The 14091-nt window shown below is 55.0% G+C and overlaps 2 protein-coding genes across 2 annotated transcripts in view; both read right to left on the reverse strand.

The window, feature by feature from the left end:
• Nucleotides 1-11: 11 nt before the first annotated feature.
• Nucleotides 12-2710, reverse strand: RSAD1 (radical S-adenosyl methionine domain containing 1). The gene is made up of 9 exons (XM_064728544.1): nucleotides 2576-2710; nucleotides 2031-2164; nucleotides 1747-1951; nucleotides 1309-1674; nucleotides 1156-1219; nucleotides 921-1068; nucleotides 795-849; nucleotides 286-389; nucleotides 12-210 (listed from the first exon to the last, which is right to left on the reverse strand). Exons 1-9 carry the CDS (start codon nucleotides 2708-2710, stop codon nucleotides 57-59), a joined length of 1365 nt encoding a protein of 454 aa, XP_064584614.1. The 3' UTR covers nucleotides 12-56.
• Nucleotides 2711-4977: 2267 nt separating this feature from the next.
• Nucleotides 4978-14091, reverse strand: part of ACSF2 (acyl-CoA synthetase family member 2) — a 37723-nt gene continuing 28609 nt past the window's right edge. The window contains exons 11-16 of the mRNA XM_064728418.1: nucleotides 7512-7619; nucleotides 7253-7404; nucleotides 6682-6823; nucleotides 5507-5617; nucleotides 5278-5346; nucleotides 4978-5186 (exon numbers count right to left, since the gene is read on the reverse strand). Of these exons, the coding sequence (XP_064584488.1) occupies nucleotides 5136-5186; nucleotides 5278-5346; nucleotides 5507-5617; nucleotides 6682-6823; nucleotides 7253-7404; nucleotides 7512-7619 (633 nt within the window). The 3' untranslated portion in view covers nucleotides 4978-5135. The remainder of the gene's footprint in view (nucleotides 5187-5277; nucleotides 5347-5506; nucleotides 5618-6681; nucleotides 6824-7252; nucleotides 7405-7511; nucleotides 7620-14091) is intronic.

The raw sequence follows: 14091 nt of genomic DNA on the forward strand, positions 1-14091 counted from the left end.
CTCAGCCAGCACACCGCTCTTGAGGTTTATTATCCATTATTATCCATTGTGGCCGCTTACAGCCCTCGCGCCCCGCCACCAGCTCGTTCATCTGCCGGGGCTCCCCTCGGTGGGCGCCGGGCAGCGCCCAGCACCCGCTGCAGCTGCCAGAGCAGGGCGGGCAGCAGCGAGTCCAGCACGGCCAGGCCGGCCCAGGTGCACCGCAGGCCACTGGGAAAGAGGTGGTGGTGAGAGCCGGTGCCTCAGGGAGACCCCCGGCCCTGGCCACAGCTCCCCGAGGCTCACCCGCTGTCCAGGACAAGCCAGCCCTCCTGCTGCAGTGCCCGAGCCTCCCCCGGCTCCCCAAACACGGCCTGCAGGCTCAGCTGCGGAGAGAAGTGCCCCCAGCGCTGTGTGCCCAGGGCAAGAGAAGGGTGTTAGTGATGGGGCATCCACATCCCAGTATCCAAAGGGGCTGCAGGAGAGCTGAAGAGGGGCTTTGGAGAAGGGAATGGAGTGACAGGAAAAGGGATGGATGGACGGAAAGGGCAGATTTGGATTAGATTTTGGGAAGAAATTCTCCTGTGACAGTGGTGAGGCCCTGACACAGGTTGCCCAGAGAAGCTGTGGATGCCACATCCCTGGAAATGTTCAAGGCCAGGTTTGACAGGGCTCAGAGCAACCTGGTCTAGTGGAAGATGTCCCTGCCCACAACAGGAGGTGGAACGAGATGGGCCTTAAGGTGCCACCCAATCCAAACCATTCTATGATTAGCATTGGGTAGAGGTGAGGTGTCCCCACAGATGGCTCCTCACCTCGTGTGTGATGCCTTCATCCGTGCGCAGTCCCAGGGTGAGCAGCTCCTCCAGCCTGTGGGGACACAGAGAGCTGTGGGCCAGCACAGACAGGGAGGGGGCACAGGGGGGGACCCCAGCACTCACTGCTCCAGCGGGCTCAGCACCGCCCGGCTCCTGGTGCCGTGTCCCTGGCTCTGCACCTCCCGCATCCAGGCCACAGGCTCCGGGATCTGCACTCGAGCCTCCCGGCTGCAGCCGCCCTCAGCCCGCAGCACGAAGCGCCCATGTGCCCCTGCAGCAGCCCGGCAGGGGGACAACGGAGTTCACGGGGCACATAGCAACACACTGCCCCCACACTGGCCCCCCATCACCCCCTTACCTGGCCCCACACCGATGTACTGCTCAGCCCGCCAGTATGAGAGGTTGTGGGTGCTGAGGGCGCCCTGCGGGAGAGCCCTGGGGTGAGAGGAGTGGCTGAGCCTGCTGGGGGACCAGCATGACATTGGGGGACACAGCATGGGGGGCATCCCACCTTCCGCGCAAAATTGGAGACCTCATAGTGGCGGAAGCCGGCGGCCCCCAGCACATTCCGGGCCGTGTGGTACATGTCAGCCAGCAGATCCTGGGGGGGTGTGGGCAGGGCCCCGGCCCGGACCTGCGCTGCCAGCGCCGTGCCCCGCTCCAGCGTCAGCTGGTACAGGGAGATGTGGTCGTCGCAGAGCCTCAGGGTCGCCTCCAGCCGCTGGGCCCAGGCGTCCCGGCTCTGTCCCGGCAGCCCAAAAAGGAGGTCGATGGAGGTTCGGCCAGGGAAGAGCCCCCGAGCCGCTTCCACAGCCTTCCGTGCCTCTGCCGCTGTGTGCTCCCGGCCCAGCATCCTCAGCTCGGCGTCATCCAGGGACTGCGAGGGGAGCACGGTGACAATGGGGTCGCGGGGGGCTGCGGAGGCTGCGGCGGGGGGAGCCCCTCTCACCTGGACGCCGATGGAGAGGCGGTTGACCCCAGCTGCCCTGAAGCCGTCAAGGACAGATGCGCTGGCGGAGCTGGGGTTGGCCTCCAGCGTGACCTCAGCCCCAGCCGGAAGGTGGGCGGCCCCCGCCACCGCCTCCAGCACTGCCGCAACAGTGCCGGGGCTGGCCAGGCTGGGGGTGCCCCCGCCGAAGAAGACGGAGGTGACGCTGTGGGGCAGAGGGTGCGAAGCTGCAGGTGGGCACGGAAGGGCCCAGCACTCCCCCGGAGCCCACCCTGCGCACCCACCTGTGCACCTGGCTGAGGCGGAGCAGGGTCTGTGCCTCCCGCACCAGGCAGGCGCGCACGGCCGCCTCGTCCACCGCCGGCACCACGTACGTGTTGAAGTTGCAGTAGGAGCAGCGCTTGCGGCAGTAGGGCCACTGCGGGCACGGAGCGTGTGGGGGACAGCCATGCCCTCATCCCTAGCCACTCCATTTCCAGGGGGGGCATCCCCAGGCCAGTGCATGGACCTCAGTGCCCCCCCACCTGCCCCACAAGGCACACGACCCACAGGTGTGACCCTTCATGTGCACGGCTCGAGGACCCCCCAGCTCAGGCTAGCCCCACGACATGTTCGAGGCTGGGCTCTCCCCGATGTGTCTAAGCCCCGGGGTCCCACAGGCACCCACGTGTGAGTGAGCTCCAGGGAGCCACATTCACCTTCCACCTGCGCCAGCCCCTCAAGGAGTGCAAGCCCCCGGACCCACGTGTGTCCCCACGTGTGCAAACCCGTGACTGCCCGGGCACCCCGCACACACACAAACCGCGGCTCCCCCCGTGTCCCCGCTCACGTGCACGTAGAGCGCGGCCGTGGCGGGGGCGGCCGTGTCCGGGGCCGGTCCCGGGGCTCGTCCCGGGCCGCCCCCGCCAGGCAGCGCCCCAGCGGCAGCCGCCAGCCTCCGCGGCCAGCCCCGCGCCGCCGCCATGGCCCGGGCGGGCACCGGGCGGGCACCGGGCGGGCACCGGGCGGGGCCGCCCCCGGCGTGCGCGGGGCGGGGCGGGGCGCAGGGGCCGGGGAGGGATCGGGGGCAGAGCCCTTCGCTCCCGATCGGGCTGTGTGCGGGATGCTCGCTGTGAATGACGGGGGTGCTGCGGTCAGTGTCCTCCCCGGAGCCGGGAATGCAGGAGTCAGTGTCCTCTCCCGGTGCTGGGGATGCCAGGGCCAGTGTCCTCCCCCGGTGTCCTACCCAGACGAACGAGGTTTGGGACCTGCCCCCGCATCCTTCCTCGGCTGCTCCTCGGGGCCCACAAGGGTTTTCCGGAGTTTCGGCGGAGGAAGGTGGCCTGTCCCCACGCAGGGTTCTGCAAACCCGCAGCTGACGAACCCCGACGTCAGTAGATGTCTCTATTAATAGTGAAGAGGAACTCTGAAATGCCCATGACAAAGGCTGGGACTGCAGGTTCCTGTTCCCAAGCCAGTAACGCGTATTTCGGTGTAAAACACCCCTGATGTCACCTTCCCTCTCCGGGGAGATTCCGGGCAGGCAGCGAGAACTATAAGAGTGGGACTCAGGCACGGGCAGGGCAGAAGGCATGGAGCTAGCCTGGAGCACTGCACACACCGAGACCGCACTGGCAGCCAAAATGGGCAGCTCTTTCTCTACAGTGAGTATTTACAGCCGGGGATCCATAATCCCAGGGGCTGGGAAGGGGCAGGAAGTACTGCGGGAGGTGTCCTGGCTGGCGAGGGGTGGATATGCTCTGGGGAAGGCATGGGATGGTAGGGAAGGCTTCCCTGGGGCCAGGCTCAGCGAGGGCTCATACCCATGGATGGAGCTGCCCCATTCCCAGAACAGGGGCAGGAGTGGGGTGGCAGGGACTGTTCCCCCTGTGCTGGCTGTGACCAGGACCCTCTGGTTTTCTTAGCAGCGTGTCTGTCCTCACCAGCCAGGGCTGGTGGCACTGGTATTTCTTATCCACTGCCCCCCATCTACAGTGAGTACATGGGGCAGGGTAGGGGTTGTGCCAAGCGTGGAGGTACTGGTCAGGGAGGGGAGGAGAAGCTCCACTCACTGCAGGCCTATCCTGCACCCGGGTTAGTGCTGTGGGAAGCAAAAGAAGGTAAACAGTCCTTCCCTAGACATCAGTCACAGAGACCCTCTGTGTCCCCAAGGTCCCTGGCTACAGCTCCTGTCATGCAGGTAAAAGTTCTTCCTTCAGGAAGGAAGGTGACAGAGGTAACCAGGAAAGGGAGGAGACCTGAGTGAAATGTGGAAGGATCAGTGCTGAAACAGTCCCATGAGCAGTATGGGAACAGGAGAACTTGCTGGAAAGACAATGTACAAAAGGAGTCTGACACAAACCATCCACGTCTTTTTCTTTCAGAGTGCAGACGTGGACAGGGAACATGGCCCCGCCGTCTGCTTCCATGGGTAGAGCCCACAGTCCAGCTGGGAGATGAAGGATTGAGACCTCGCTGACGCTTCTTCTTTCTCCCTGCTGCCCCACTGCCCTCCAGGCCCTGCAGGAGCGGCAGCATGGAGGGGCCCAGCTGTAGCTCTGCGGGCAAAGGAACCGCCAGGGAGACAGTGGGAGCTCAGCAAGAGTCGGCAGCAACATTTTCTGCTTTCCAGCTGGGGTGGGACACTTCTGCTGGCAAAGAGGAGCTCTGCCATCCCTCTTGTCACAGGAGTGTTTCATGGTTGGGAGGTACCAAATAACTCCCGTAAAATGCTGTCCCAGGTATGCTGTGCTTCACGCTGCCGATGGGACAAGAATTTTGGTATTTCTGCAACAACTTTACTGTCTGTCTTGTCCAAAACAACAAAATAAACAAAGCCATGTGTACCTTGGAGAAGGTTTTTTTTGGGAAAACACCTGGGGAGGTGTGGGAACAGAGTGAGCTTTTCCAGCCAGTTTTAGAGAGCCCCAATGCAAAGTCTCATTCTCTGAAACCCCTGCCCCTCATTTCAAGTTCAGTTGCTCTTAAATAACCCAGGAGTCTCACAGCAGCCAAGGAGAAAAGGCATCACCTATCCTGGGAAGCCAAGCCAGGGCATTTGGACTTAGGAGTGTCAGAAAAATACCCACCAGCATATGTTCAACTCCTGTGAAATGGCTGCAGCCAAGTTGCTGAGAGACACTCAACATTTTTAAATCTTCATAAGGTCTTTCAGTAACTGGATAGAATTCCAAAAATGAGCATCCATTCCTCACACCACAGTATTTCTGTTGGCAAAGAAACAGGCCCAACTGGGGAAAAAAGGCGCTCTGTTTTATTGACTAAAAGTGCCATCAGCCTGATGTCAGGGAAAGTCTCCATTGTGTAGCCCAAGGCACAGGTGAAAACCAGACTCAGAGCTGACTGAAATGGGGCTGATTTATCCTGCTTTTTGCTCTGCCTTCCCAGTCTCAGAGCTGCAAGTGCTTCTCCATCTGCTCCTTCAACTTGTATTTCTGAATCTGGAACAGAGGGCAGAGAGCAGGGAGAGAGACTCAGAGAAGAGCTGGGACAGAATGCCAGGGCTCCTGCCCTGCCCTAGCCCCCTCCTACCTTGCCTGAGACAGTGAGTGGGTACTGGCTCACAAACACAACATAACGTGGGATCTTGAAATGCGAGATCTGGGAAGAGAAAAACCAGAGCTACACAGCCTGAAAGGAACAGCCTGGCACTGCCAGGGCTGGGTCCCCCAGAGCTCTAAATCCATGGGCTTTCATCCAGCAGTCGCCAGCAGCCACTGGGTGTACTGGTCTGGAAGGAAGCTGAGGACTGGGAACCCACCTTCCCTTTGCAGAAAGCTTTGATCTCCTCCTTGGTGCAGTCCTGCCCAGCCCGCAGTCGGATGCAGGCACAGATCTCTTCTCCCATCCTTGAGTCCTTCACACCAACCACCTGGGTTGGGAGAGATGGACAGTGTGACCCTTGGGGATGTCCCTGGCCTCCCACAGGCTCTGTGTCTGGCCCATGGTGTGTTCCCTGAGCCCATCCCACAGGGTGCTGGAGCACTGTGGATGCAGCATGGACCTGTCATCATCCCTCTGCTTCCAAAAAAATGGGGCAAGAGGTTTCACAAACAACAAGGAGACTTGGTAGGCTGCCACGAGTGCTTCAGCATCTCCAGATGGAATGGCAGGGGAAGGATGAGGTTGAATTAAAGCATTATTTAAAACCCCTATAATCACGGATCTTAGTGGGCCTCTGCCTGTGACACCAGGAAATGGACTTCCCAAGCCTGAGCTCTCTCCAAAGTTTGCTCCCACTATTCCACAAGAATCCTACTGTCATTCCCTGCCTTGAACCACTATCTCCAACTGCTAGAGACACGTTGATCCTTTTGAGTCCAGAGCAGTGACATAAAGCCCTAGAAACCACATAAACAGGGCTGGTTTGCAACCCATCTGCACTGGGACTGTTCCAAAGAGAGATGCTCGCCTGGCACAGGCAGAACTCTGACTAAATAAGCAGTTTATTTATGGGGAAACTCGTCTGGCACAAGACCTGGAGGAGAACAATCCCAGCAGACAGGGAGCAGCTGCTCAGTCCTGGAATTCTTTGCTGTCTTGCAAAGGAGTGAAACTAAGTCTCACTCCTCATCTCCAGGGGCTTGTTGGAAGAGTCTTCCTGGATGTCAGAGTTGAGCAATTATCAGTAAAAACTGTCCTTCCAGACTGCTTTCTGAGTAAGAATTTCAGAGGGAGTCACGAAAGTGGACAGGCAGTTTAAAACTGAAGAATGACAAGCATTTTGCAGACATGCAGCTGGAACACAAGGGGATTGCCACAATCCATGCCCCTTCCATCCCATGAGCCTCCCCCTCCGCCTTGCTTACCAATATTACATGGAATTTGATGCTGAAAACAGGGAAAGACAAATAGCTTCAAAGCAGCAATCCCAGAAGCTTTATGTACAAGATTCCCAAAACCAGATTCTCACTCACCCCACCTCCTCCCACTCACCTGGACCTCCTCAACCTTGGGATGGGTGTGGAGGAACTGCTCAAGTTCTGCTGGATAGATGTTTTCTCCTCCCCGAATAATCATGTCCTTGCAGCGCCCCACAATTGTGCAGTAGCCGTGCTCGTTCAGCACTGCGATGTCCCTGCAATGACAGTGCCCTTCTAGTCTGTCCCAGCTGGGTGAAGAATGGCTGATGCTCCCCCAGCCAGGGTGGGATCAGAGGATAATGGCTGAGATGAGCACAGGGAAGAGATCCAAGAGCTCCTGGTACAGAAACTGGCAGCATCCCCACAAGCTCCATGGTTTAGGGGGGAGGCAATGCCTGGCCCTGCCCTGTACCCCTACAATCCCTCCGTGCACAAGTGGCCACTGACAATCTCCCTCTCCAGGCACACTCAGCACCAGGGGCTCTGTGCTAAAAGCATTTGTAAGTGTCACAGACAGACCAGAGGGATAAACTGTGACAGTTTTCTCTACTTTGGAAATCCCAGCCACGCACTCCTATACACACCCACGCATCCTCATCCAGTGCCACCCCGTGGGACCATCTGGGAGAAGTTGTCAGACTCACCCTGTCTTGTACCACTTCTCAGCAGTGATCACTTCACTTGTCTTGGCAGGGTCATTCCAGTAGCCCAGCATGACACAGTAGCCACGGATCTGAAGCTCCCCAGGAGTGTTCAGAGGCACACATTGCCCTGTTTCTGGATCCTCAATTTTTGCCTGGAAGAGAAGAAGGGCTTAGTTGGACATCAGCACCAGACATGGAGGATGGAGTGAGGTCTGCTGCTGAAACAGCACCTGGAGCACGTGGGGAGGGTCATGGTCACCTCTGTGTGGGGAAAGATGTATCCCACTGTCTCAGTTCTCTGCTCAAAGCTGTCACTGGGGAACCCCATGAAAGTGACAGGGCTGTTTTCTGTGGTCCCATAGGCAACCTGCAAACACAGGAGAGGAAATGTGTCTCAGGAGGGAAGGGGACCACATGGATTCAGACACAGGAAAGACAAAGCTGGTCATGACTGCAGGGAAGAGTGAGGTGTGAGGAGGATGTTCCCCCAAGCCACTCAGGTGACAGCAAGTCCTGCTCTGCTGGCTATGGATGGGGCCCTCAAGACACTTCTGCCACAGAGCCTTGGAGAAACAGGAGTTAAAGCATCACTGCACCTGCCTGCCATGGCCTTCTTCATCTCCCTCACAGTACTCCTGACCCCATCACCCACAACATTTGGGGTGTCATGTACTTTTGACACCCTAACTGCTATTCTTGGAGGGATCACCATCATCTTTCTAAGCTCTTGTTTCTCCAAGCCCTGTCCCGTACCATCTCTGCCAGACATTGACTTTGCCTTGGTGCCCTTGCAGTCAAGGTATTGAGCTCACCTTGCATCTGTAATACCTCAGGGAACATAAGACATCACTTTGGAAAAACCCTGGAGCCAGCAGCAGACTCCTGTGGGTAACAGTGTGTGCTGCAGCATGGCTGCTTGCTGCAGATCCTTTTGCAGACATCAGCCCCTGTAATCCTTGTAAGGCATCACGAGGCTGCTCAACACTTGGCACAGCTGCCCTTACAGACCCAAAGCCTCACAGCAGGACAAAAGCTTCTTGCTGCTAAACCTCCCTCACAGCTAATCCCTATGGCAGGCTCTGAGCCACCTCAGCTGAAGGTCACTTCTCCTCAGAGGAAAATTCCAGTGCTTTATGCCCAGCTCAGTGGCCAGGCTGAGGCAGCAGGAGCTGCACAGGAGGTGCCCTGAGCAGCTCTGAGCCGCACCAATAGCACCATTGCTGGGATTGCTGCTACATTTCCAGCTCTTGGAAGCTGTGTTTCAGCAGTGGGAGCTGCTGGAGCACTGCTCTGGTGTCTCTGACCCACTCAGAGTAATGTCACCCCAGTAATGTCACCTGTGGCTGCTCTGCTGGGAGAGCGTGGCTGTGAAAGGGCTGACGTGGGAAGTATTTCCTCATTTCTCCTGCAGTTCTCCAGACTGACATGTGAGCAGCTCTCACCCCCAAATTGCCCTGGCACCCAGATCTGGTCAGTTCCTTCAGAGTAAATGCCCAGATGTGCCTACATGGTCATGGTGCTCACACAACTCTAGGCACTGTGCCCCAAATTAATGTGCAGCTTTGCAAAGGACTATGATGAAGCATGTGAACAAGGATGAAAATATTGTGAATGAGCTGAAGACAACACTGGTATGGGGTACAACAGTGTGTAATGACCCTGGAGCACTTGGCACTTTCCACTGCTTGGAGCTGCTGCAGGATCTCATGGTGGGCACAGGCTGGCACAACGGCTGATGCTCTTGCTGACTGCACCAGGGTCAGCATGAATCCAAGCTGGAGCCTGCTTGTATCCAGGAATCTGGAGGAGAACTTCTCCAGGATGCTGCAGGGACCATCTGGTACAAACTGCTCTGCTTGGAGCCTGGCAGCCCCCAGGGAGCAACTGTGAATGGGCTTCTGCTCCCAGACACAAGGACAGCTTCCCAGCTGGGTGCAAACCCACAGCGTCTCATGCTCAGACTGCATTTCTCTCCCACCCACTAATACGAGTCCTGTGGCTGGATCAAATGACTGACCAGACCCAAATCCGAGACCTTAAACACTTATTAAAAATCCCAGTGCCTTTGTTTTTTTGTTTCACTCTGCTGGATGAATTGCAGTGTTGGTCCCAGGATCCCAGCCAAGCCCTGAGTCAATCCTTGCTGCCTCTCTGGGTCTCTCCAGCAGTTTAATTGGATGCAGGAGCAGGCAGCTCCCTGCAGGAGGATGCTGTGAGCTCTGTGGCTCACCAGGCTCCTCCAGATGCCCAGCACTGTGCCCTATACCCCAAACACCAGTTATTGATGCCTTGGCCTGTGGCTTGTCCCCATAAACACCCTCACACCCTCAGAAATGGGCTTCCCAGCTGGTTCAGAGGGCAACACAGGTCTGAACCTCCAACCCCTCATCTGCTTCCCAATTACTGCCTTCCCCTGCCTACACCAGCACACCACTCTGTAGCCAGATACCACGACGTTGCTCCAGATGTTATTTCCAAGATGTTATTTCCAAGATGTTATTTCCCTCTTAGGATGGTTATCCACAGCTGTATTCCTGGGATGGAGGCAGGGGATGGAGCAAACTCTCGTGCCAGCACAGCTGTCCTCCCAGCCCTCATCTGACACGTGGACCATCCAACATGTCCATTGTCAGGAGTAGATGAAGCAACACTTCCACGAAACTCCACACACCACTTTAAACTTGGAGATATCCATGAAGATTCCTAGCCCTCATGACCCAAAGGGACACTTAACATCATTCAGCCTTGTCATCTGGTGTAATTCAGTCCAGCAAACCTCACCCAATAATTTCAGCATCAGCTCCATAATTTCCACTGTATGTGGTGTCAAAGCAGAGCTTTCTGAGGCAAAGATTCCAGCTTGGACCCTTGGCTTCAAGAGGAGCTACAAGAATACAAAATATAATTGACCTCAAAGCCTTTTTTTACTGTAGGACTACAAGTGACACTCCAACACCCAGATCAATCTTGCCCTCAGTGATGACAAAGACAGGTCCAAAACAAACTGCTGCCTAACTTGCTCCTACCAACAAGAGATTCATTCTTTGTGAATCTCAAGCCTCTGTATAAACCAGGAATAAAAGGAACATCTTAGCAGAACTGTGTTTTTTAAAGCACATTTCCCAAACATTTCCTGCCAGTGCTGTTCAAATACTGGTCACTGTGGAACAGGCAAAACAGCCTGAAGAGGGAAGCGTCTAAAAATTAAAAATAAAGTAAGAACAATCAGACTTCAGTCTCTTTAGTAAACATATGGGAGGCAAGTTGACCTGGTGGGGACTGTGGGGACTCTGAAGACCCTGGGTTTTTCCCAACTGTGCTGCTTATTTACTGCATAACTTGGAAGAAGCCACATCAGCCCTCTGCTCCTTGGTTTTCCCTGGCATTCAACAGCAATAAAAACACCCAGTGTCCTCCACATTTAACTGCTGCTGAAAGGCTGTAATGAAAAGGCTGGGGTTTTAACCACCAGCACCCCAAGTGGGTTATACTGGGTGGGACTGGAGCAGAAGGTCAGGGCTGCAGAAAGGCATGAGTTCCTTGGAGGACACTTTACCCTGGACCTGCACTGCTCAGGGAGGATCTTCATCCTCCTCGTCACCACCCTCCATGAGTGCCACGCTGGAGGATGATGATGGCAGGGCTTGAACTGCCAAACTAAAGCCTACAGAAACTGAGCTTTGCTGGAGACAATATTGGCCTCAGAAAAAAAGCAGCAAATTGACTGTGAAATAATAGGGATTTTCAGACTTCAAAGAGGGCATCATGAACAACAGAAAGCAGACTGGCAGCCCAAGAGATGTGTTCAGGGACCTCTAAGAGGCCCTTTGAACTCCTCTCAGTGTAACATGCTGGATGGATCTAATTATCCCTAAACCCGTGCCGAGTGCGTCTGTCTTGGATATCTCTCCCTGAGTCAACCCCATCCCTTCCCATCACAGCAAGCTCAAAATCATTCATAACTGAGCAAGAACCTTCCCTCCCTCAGCTGCTCACTGCCAAGATCACACTAAACTTTTCTGTCCCCTGGGAACATGCATCTCCTTGCTTTGGAGATATCCCACTATCCCCAGTTGTATTGGAATATTCCTGAACCTTCAGGTCAACTTTGCTGCTGCAAAAAAAACAACTTCTGATCACATCCAGCCTGTGCCACACTGAGATCTCATTTCCTTCCCCAGAAACAGTACCATCTTTGTGTCAAAAACATCAGGGCACAAACAAACAAGTCTTGCAGGACAAATCTCTAAGGGTGGCCACCCTGTTGACATCTCTCCACCAAGAGAGCTGCCAGACAGTCCCAGTTTGGATGGGGCTTTAAAGAGATCCCAGAGGTATTAGGTGCCCAAAGCACCTTCTTTGTGCTGTGGCACGCAATGGCTTTGCCTCAGGAGGAGACCAAAAGGACAACCCAGTGTGCCCAACTGGGAATGAATCTCCTGTTCTTGTCCAGGGAGGACAAGCTGCTCCTCTGATCTTGAGCTAAAGCTGCCTCTCTTCTCTCCAGGCCAAGCAGAAGCCTTGAGGCTTGGAAGTGTTTCCCCGTTCCTGCCAGCAGGGCAGAAGTGCTGCCCAGTGGCAACCAGCAAAGACATGGGCAGTCACTGGTTTACCCACAGTGTGATAAAAGGTCTTTGCTGCGCAATTAACTCCATCCTCCCTAGTGCTGACGCATTTGAGAAAAGTGAAAAAGTGAGAGAAAATGTACAAAGGTCACATGAAGGTAGAAAACCACTGGTTTGGAGGTATCAGGATGCTATTGGACAAGGAAACTCAGCAAAAATCTAGGGGTAAAGATAACATCCCTATGGATTTGGAGAGCTCAGCTCCAACCAAACACATGGCTGGAAGTCTGGAGTCCTGTTATTTCCATGAGGCCTTTTAAATGTTCTCACAGCCCATTTCCACAGCTACAGAAACCACCTACTCATCAGATCTCCCCAAAACAAGGTGGGGTGGGATGGGGAGGCCGAGGACAAGCAGAAATGTTGTCACCACATGAAGCCCATTTTCCATTTTGAGAACAGAGGGGACTGATGGCTGGGGAACATTTGGGAAAGTCAGAAGTCTTGCATGGATCAGTGGTGCTCCACAAGGGAAGAAGGCTCTGCAAAGCAGGACAAGAGTCCTGGCTAGAGCAGTGGGATGCTAGGGAACATCTGGTGCCTTGCAGGGCTGGGAGAGGCTGTAAGGGCTGGGTGAGCTTCACAGGAGAGGCCAAGAGCCTGATCCAGCAGCTGCTGGAATCGGCAGAAGGGAAGGGTGGGTGGACATCAATGGGGAGCCAAACTGGCAACACATCAATGGGTGGAGGCCATGCTGCAGTGGAAGAAAACCATCAGAAGGAAGGAGGTAGACCCACCATCACCTCCTCCAGCTCAACAAGCAGCCTCCACACTGCAGTGGTGGGACTCTTCAAGAATTTAAAATTAAAATGGCAATTCGGGTCTGAACTCAGAGCCCTGGATGTTACTGCTGGGACAGGAGCTGCCTGGAAGAGAGGGGAACTCAAGAAAACCTCTGGGACTTCCCTTTGCCCATCCACCACAGCTCCTCAAACACTGTCTGGAGTGCACTCTGCCCTTGGGACAAATCCATGGGACACTGCTGAACTTGCACCTTCTCCCACCCTGCTCCCAACCCTGTGCCAGGGGCTCAGCTCCACGAGAGCTGGGACACTTCTGGACACCCCCAGAAGATGCCTGAGCCCCCACCTTCAGCCAAAAAGAGGAGGGCTGCACCCCAAGGCAGCTACACTGGTGCCACTCCAAGAAGGTGATTGCAAGTCTACACTGTCACAGGAAACCAGATCTGGAGCCCCCAAAAGCTACAGAATCAGGCTTAAAAGAGCAATGGACTATTTTAACTATGGAGCTGTCTTGATATGCCAGAACTTTCATACTTAAAAAAACAAGGATTAAACGTGGAAAATACTATCTCCAGTATTGTATCAAACCAGGTCAGACCTGCAACATCAAAGAAACACCCCAAATCTATATTTATACTGCTTCAAAAACTGTATTTATTCGTTTAGCCCACAACACCTCTAAGAAGGAGAGGAGGGGAGTCCAGCATCTGCAAATCACCAGGAATGTTTGCAGAACTGTTAATCAATTAAGAAAGAGAGGTGGCAGGATAATCCTGCCTCTCTGCAATGTCCTTGCAGTGCTGGTCCCAGGGGACATGAGGCAGGAGCTGGCCAGGACTGAGCTTGCCCTGAGCACAGCACAGGGACACCAACACTGCTCCATTGTCACTGCAGACTGCCAGCCACCCGCGGGTGGGAGCCAGGCTGGACATTTGCTGGCCAGTCGAGGGCTGCAAAACTTGGTGTGGGAAGAGCAGAGCTGTCTAGTGAGCAGCTCAAAACACAAACAACCTGGAGCCAGGGGAGAGGTGCCAGCTGTGGCAGATGCCAAACAGCTCCCACCACAGGAATGTGCTTGCCGAGGCATGGAAATCAAAAAATACCAAGGGAAAGAACTTCCTTTTATTCACTACTTGAGTCTGGAGAAACGGATCTGAGGAGCAGACACCTTTCCCCCCAGTAATAACCTGGAATCCACCTAAACCATACTTCAGGATCAGGACTGGCAGGAGTGCTTGTTGGGGAAGATGAAACAGGAAAGCCTTATAAATATGATTGCCTGGAAAAGATTTTGAGAATATAGAAACTGTAAGCGAGATTGAAATGAAAGCAAGCTTTGAGAGCCCTCAGTTACTGAACAACTGGAAAACAATGGTGTGGCTGGCTGAAGGTAATCCCCTTTTGATGGAACAACACCCTCTGCTTGCAGGCCCAAGGTCAGCTTGGCAGAAGGGGCCCAAAGAGGAGTTTT

Source organism: Zonotrichia leucophrys, chromosome 18 (assembly GCF_028769735.1).
Source record: "Zonotrichia leucophrys gambelii isolate GWCS_2022_RI chromosome 18, RI_Zleu_2.0, whole genome shotgun sequence".
NCBI lineage: Eukaryota > Metazoa > Chordata > Aves > Passeriformes > Passerellidae > Zonotrichia > Zonotrichia leucophrys.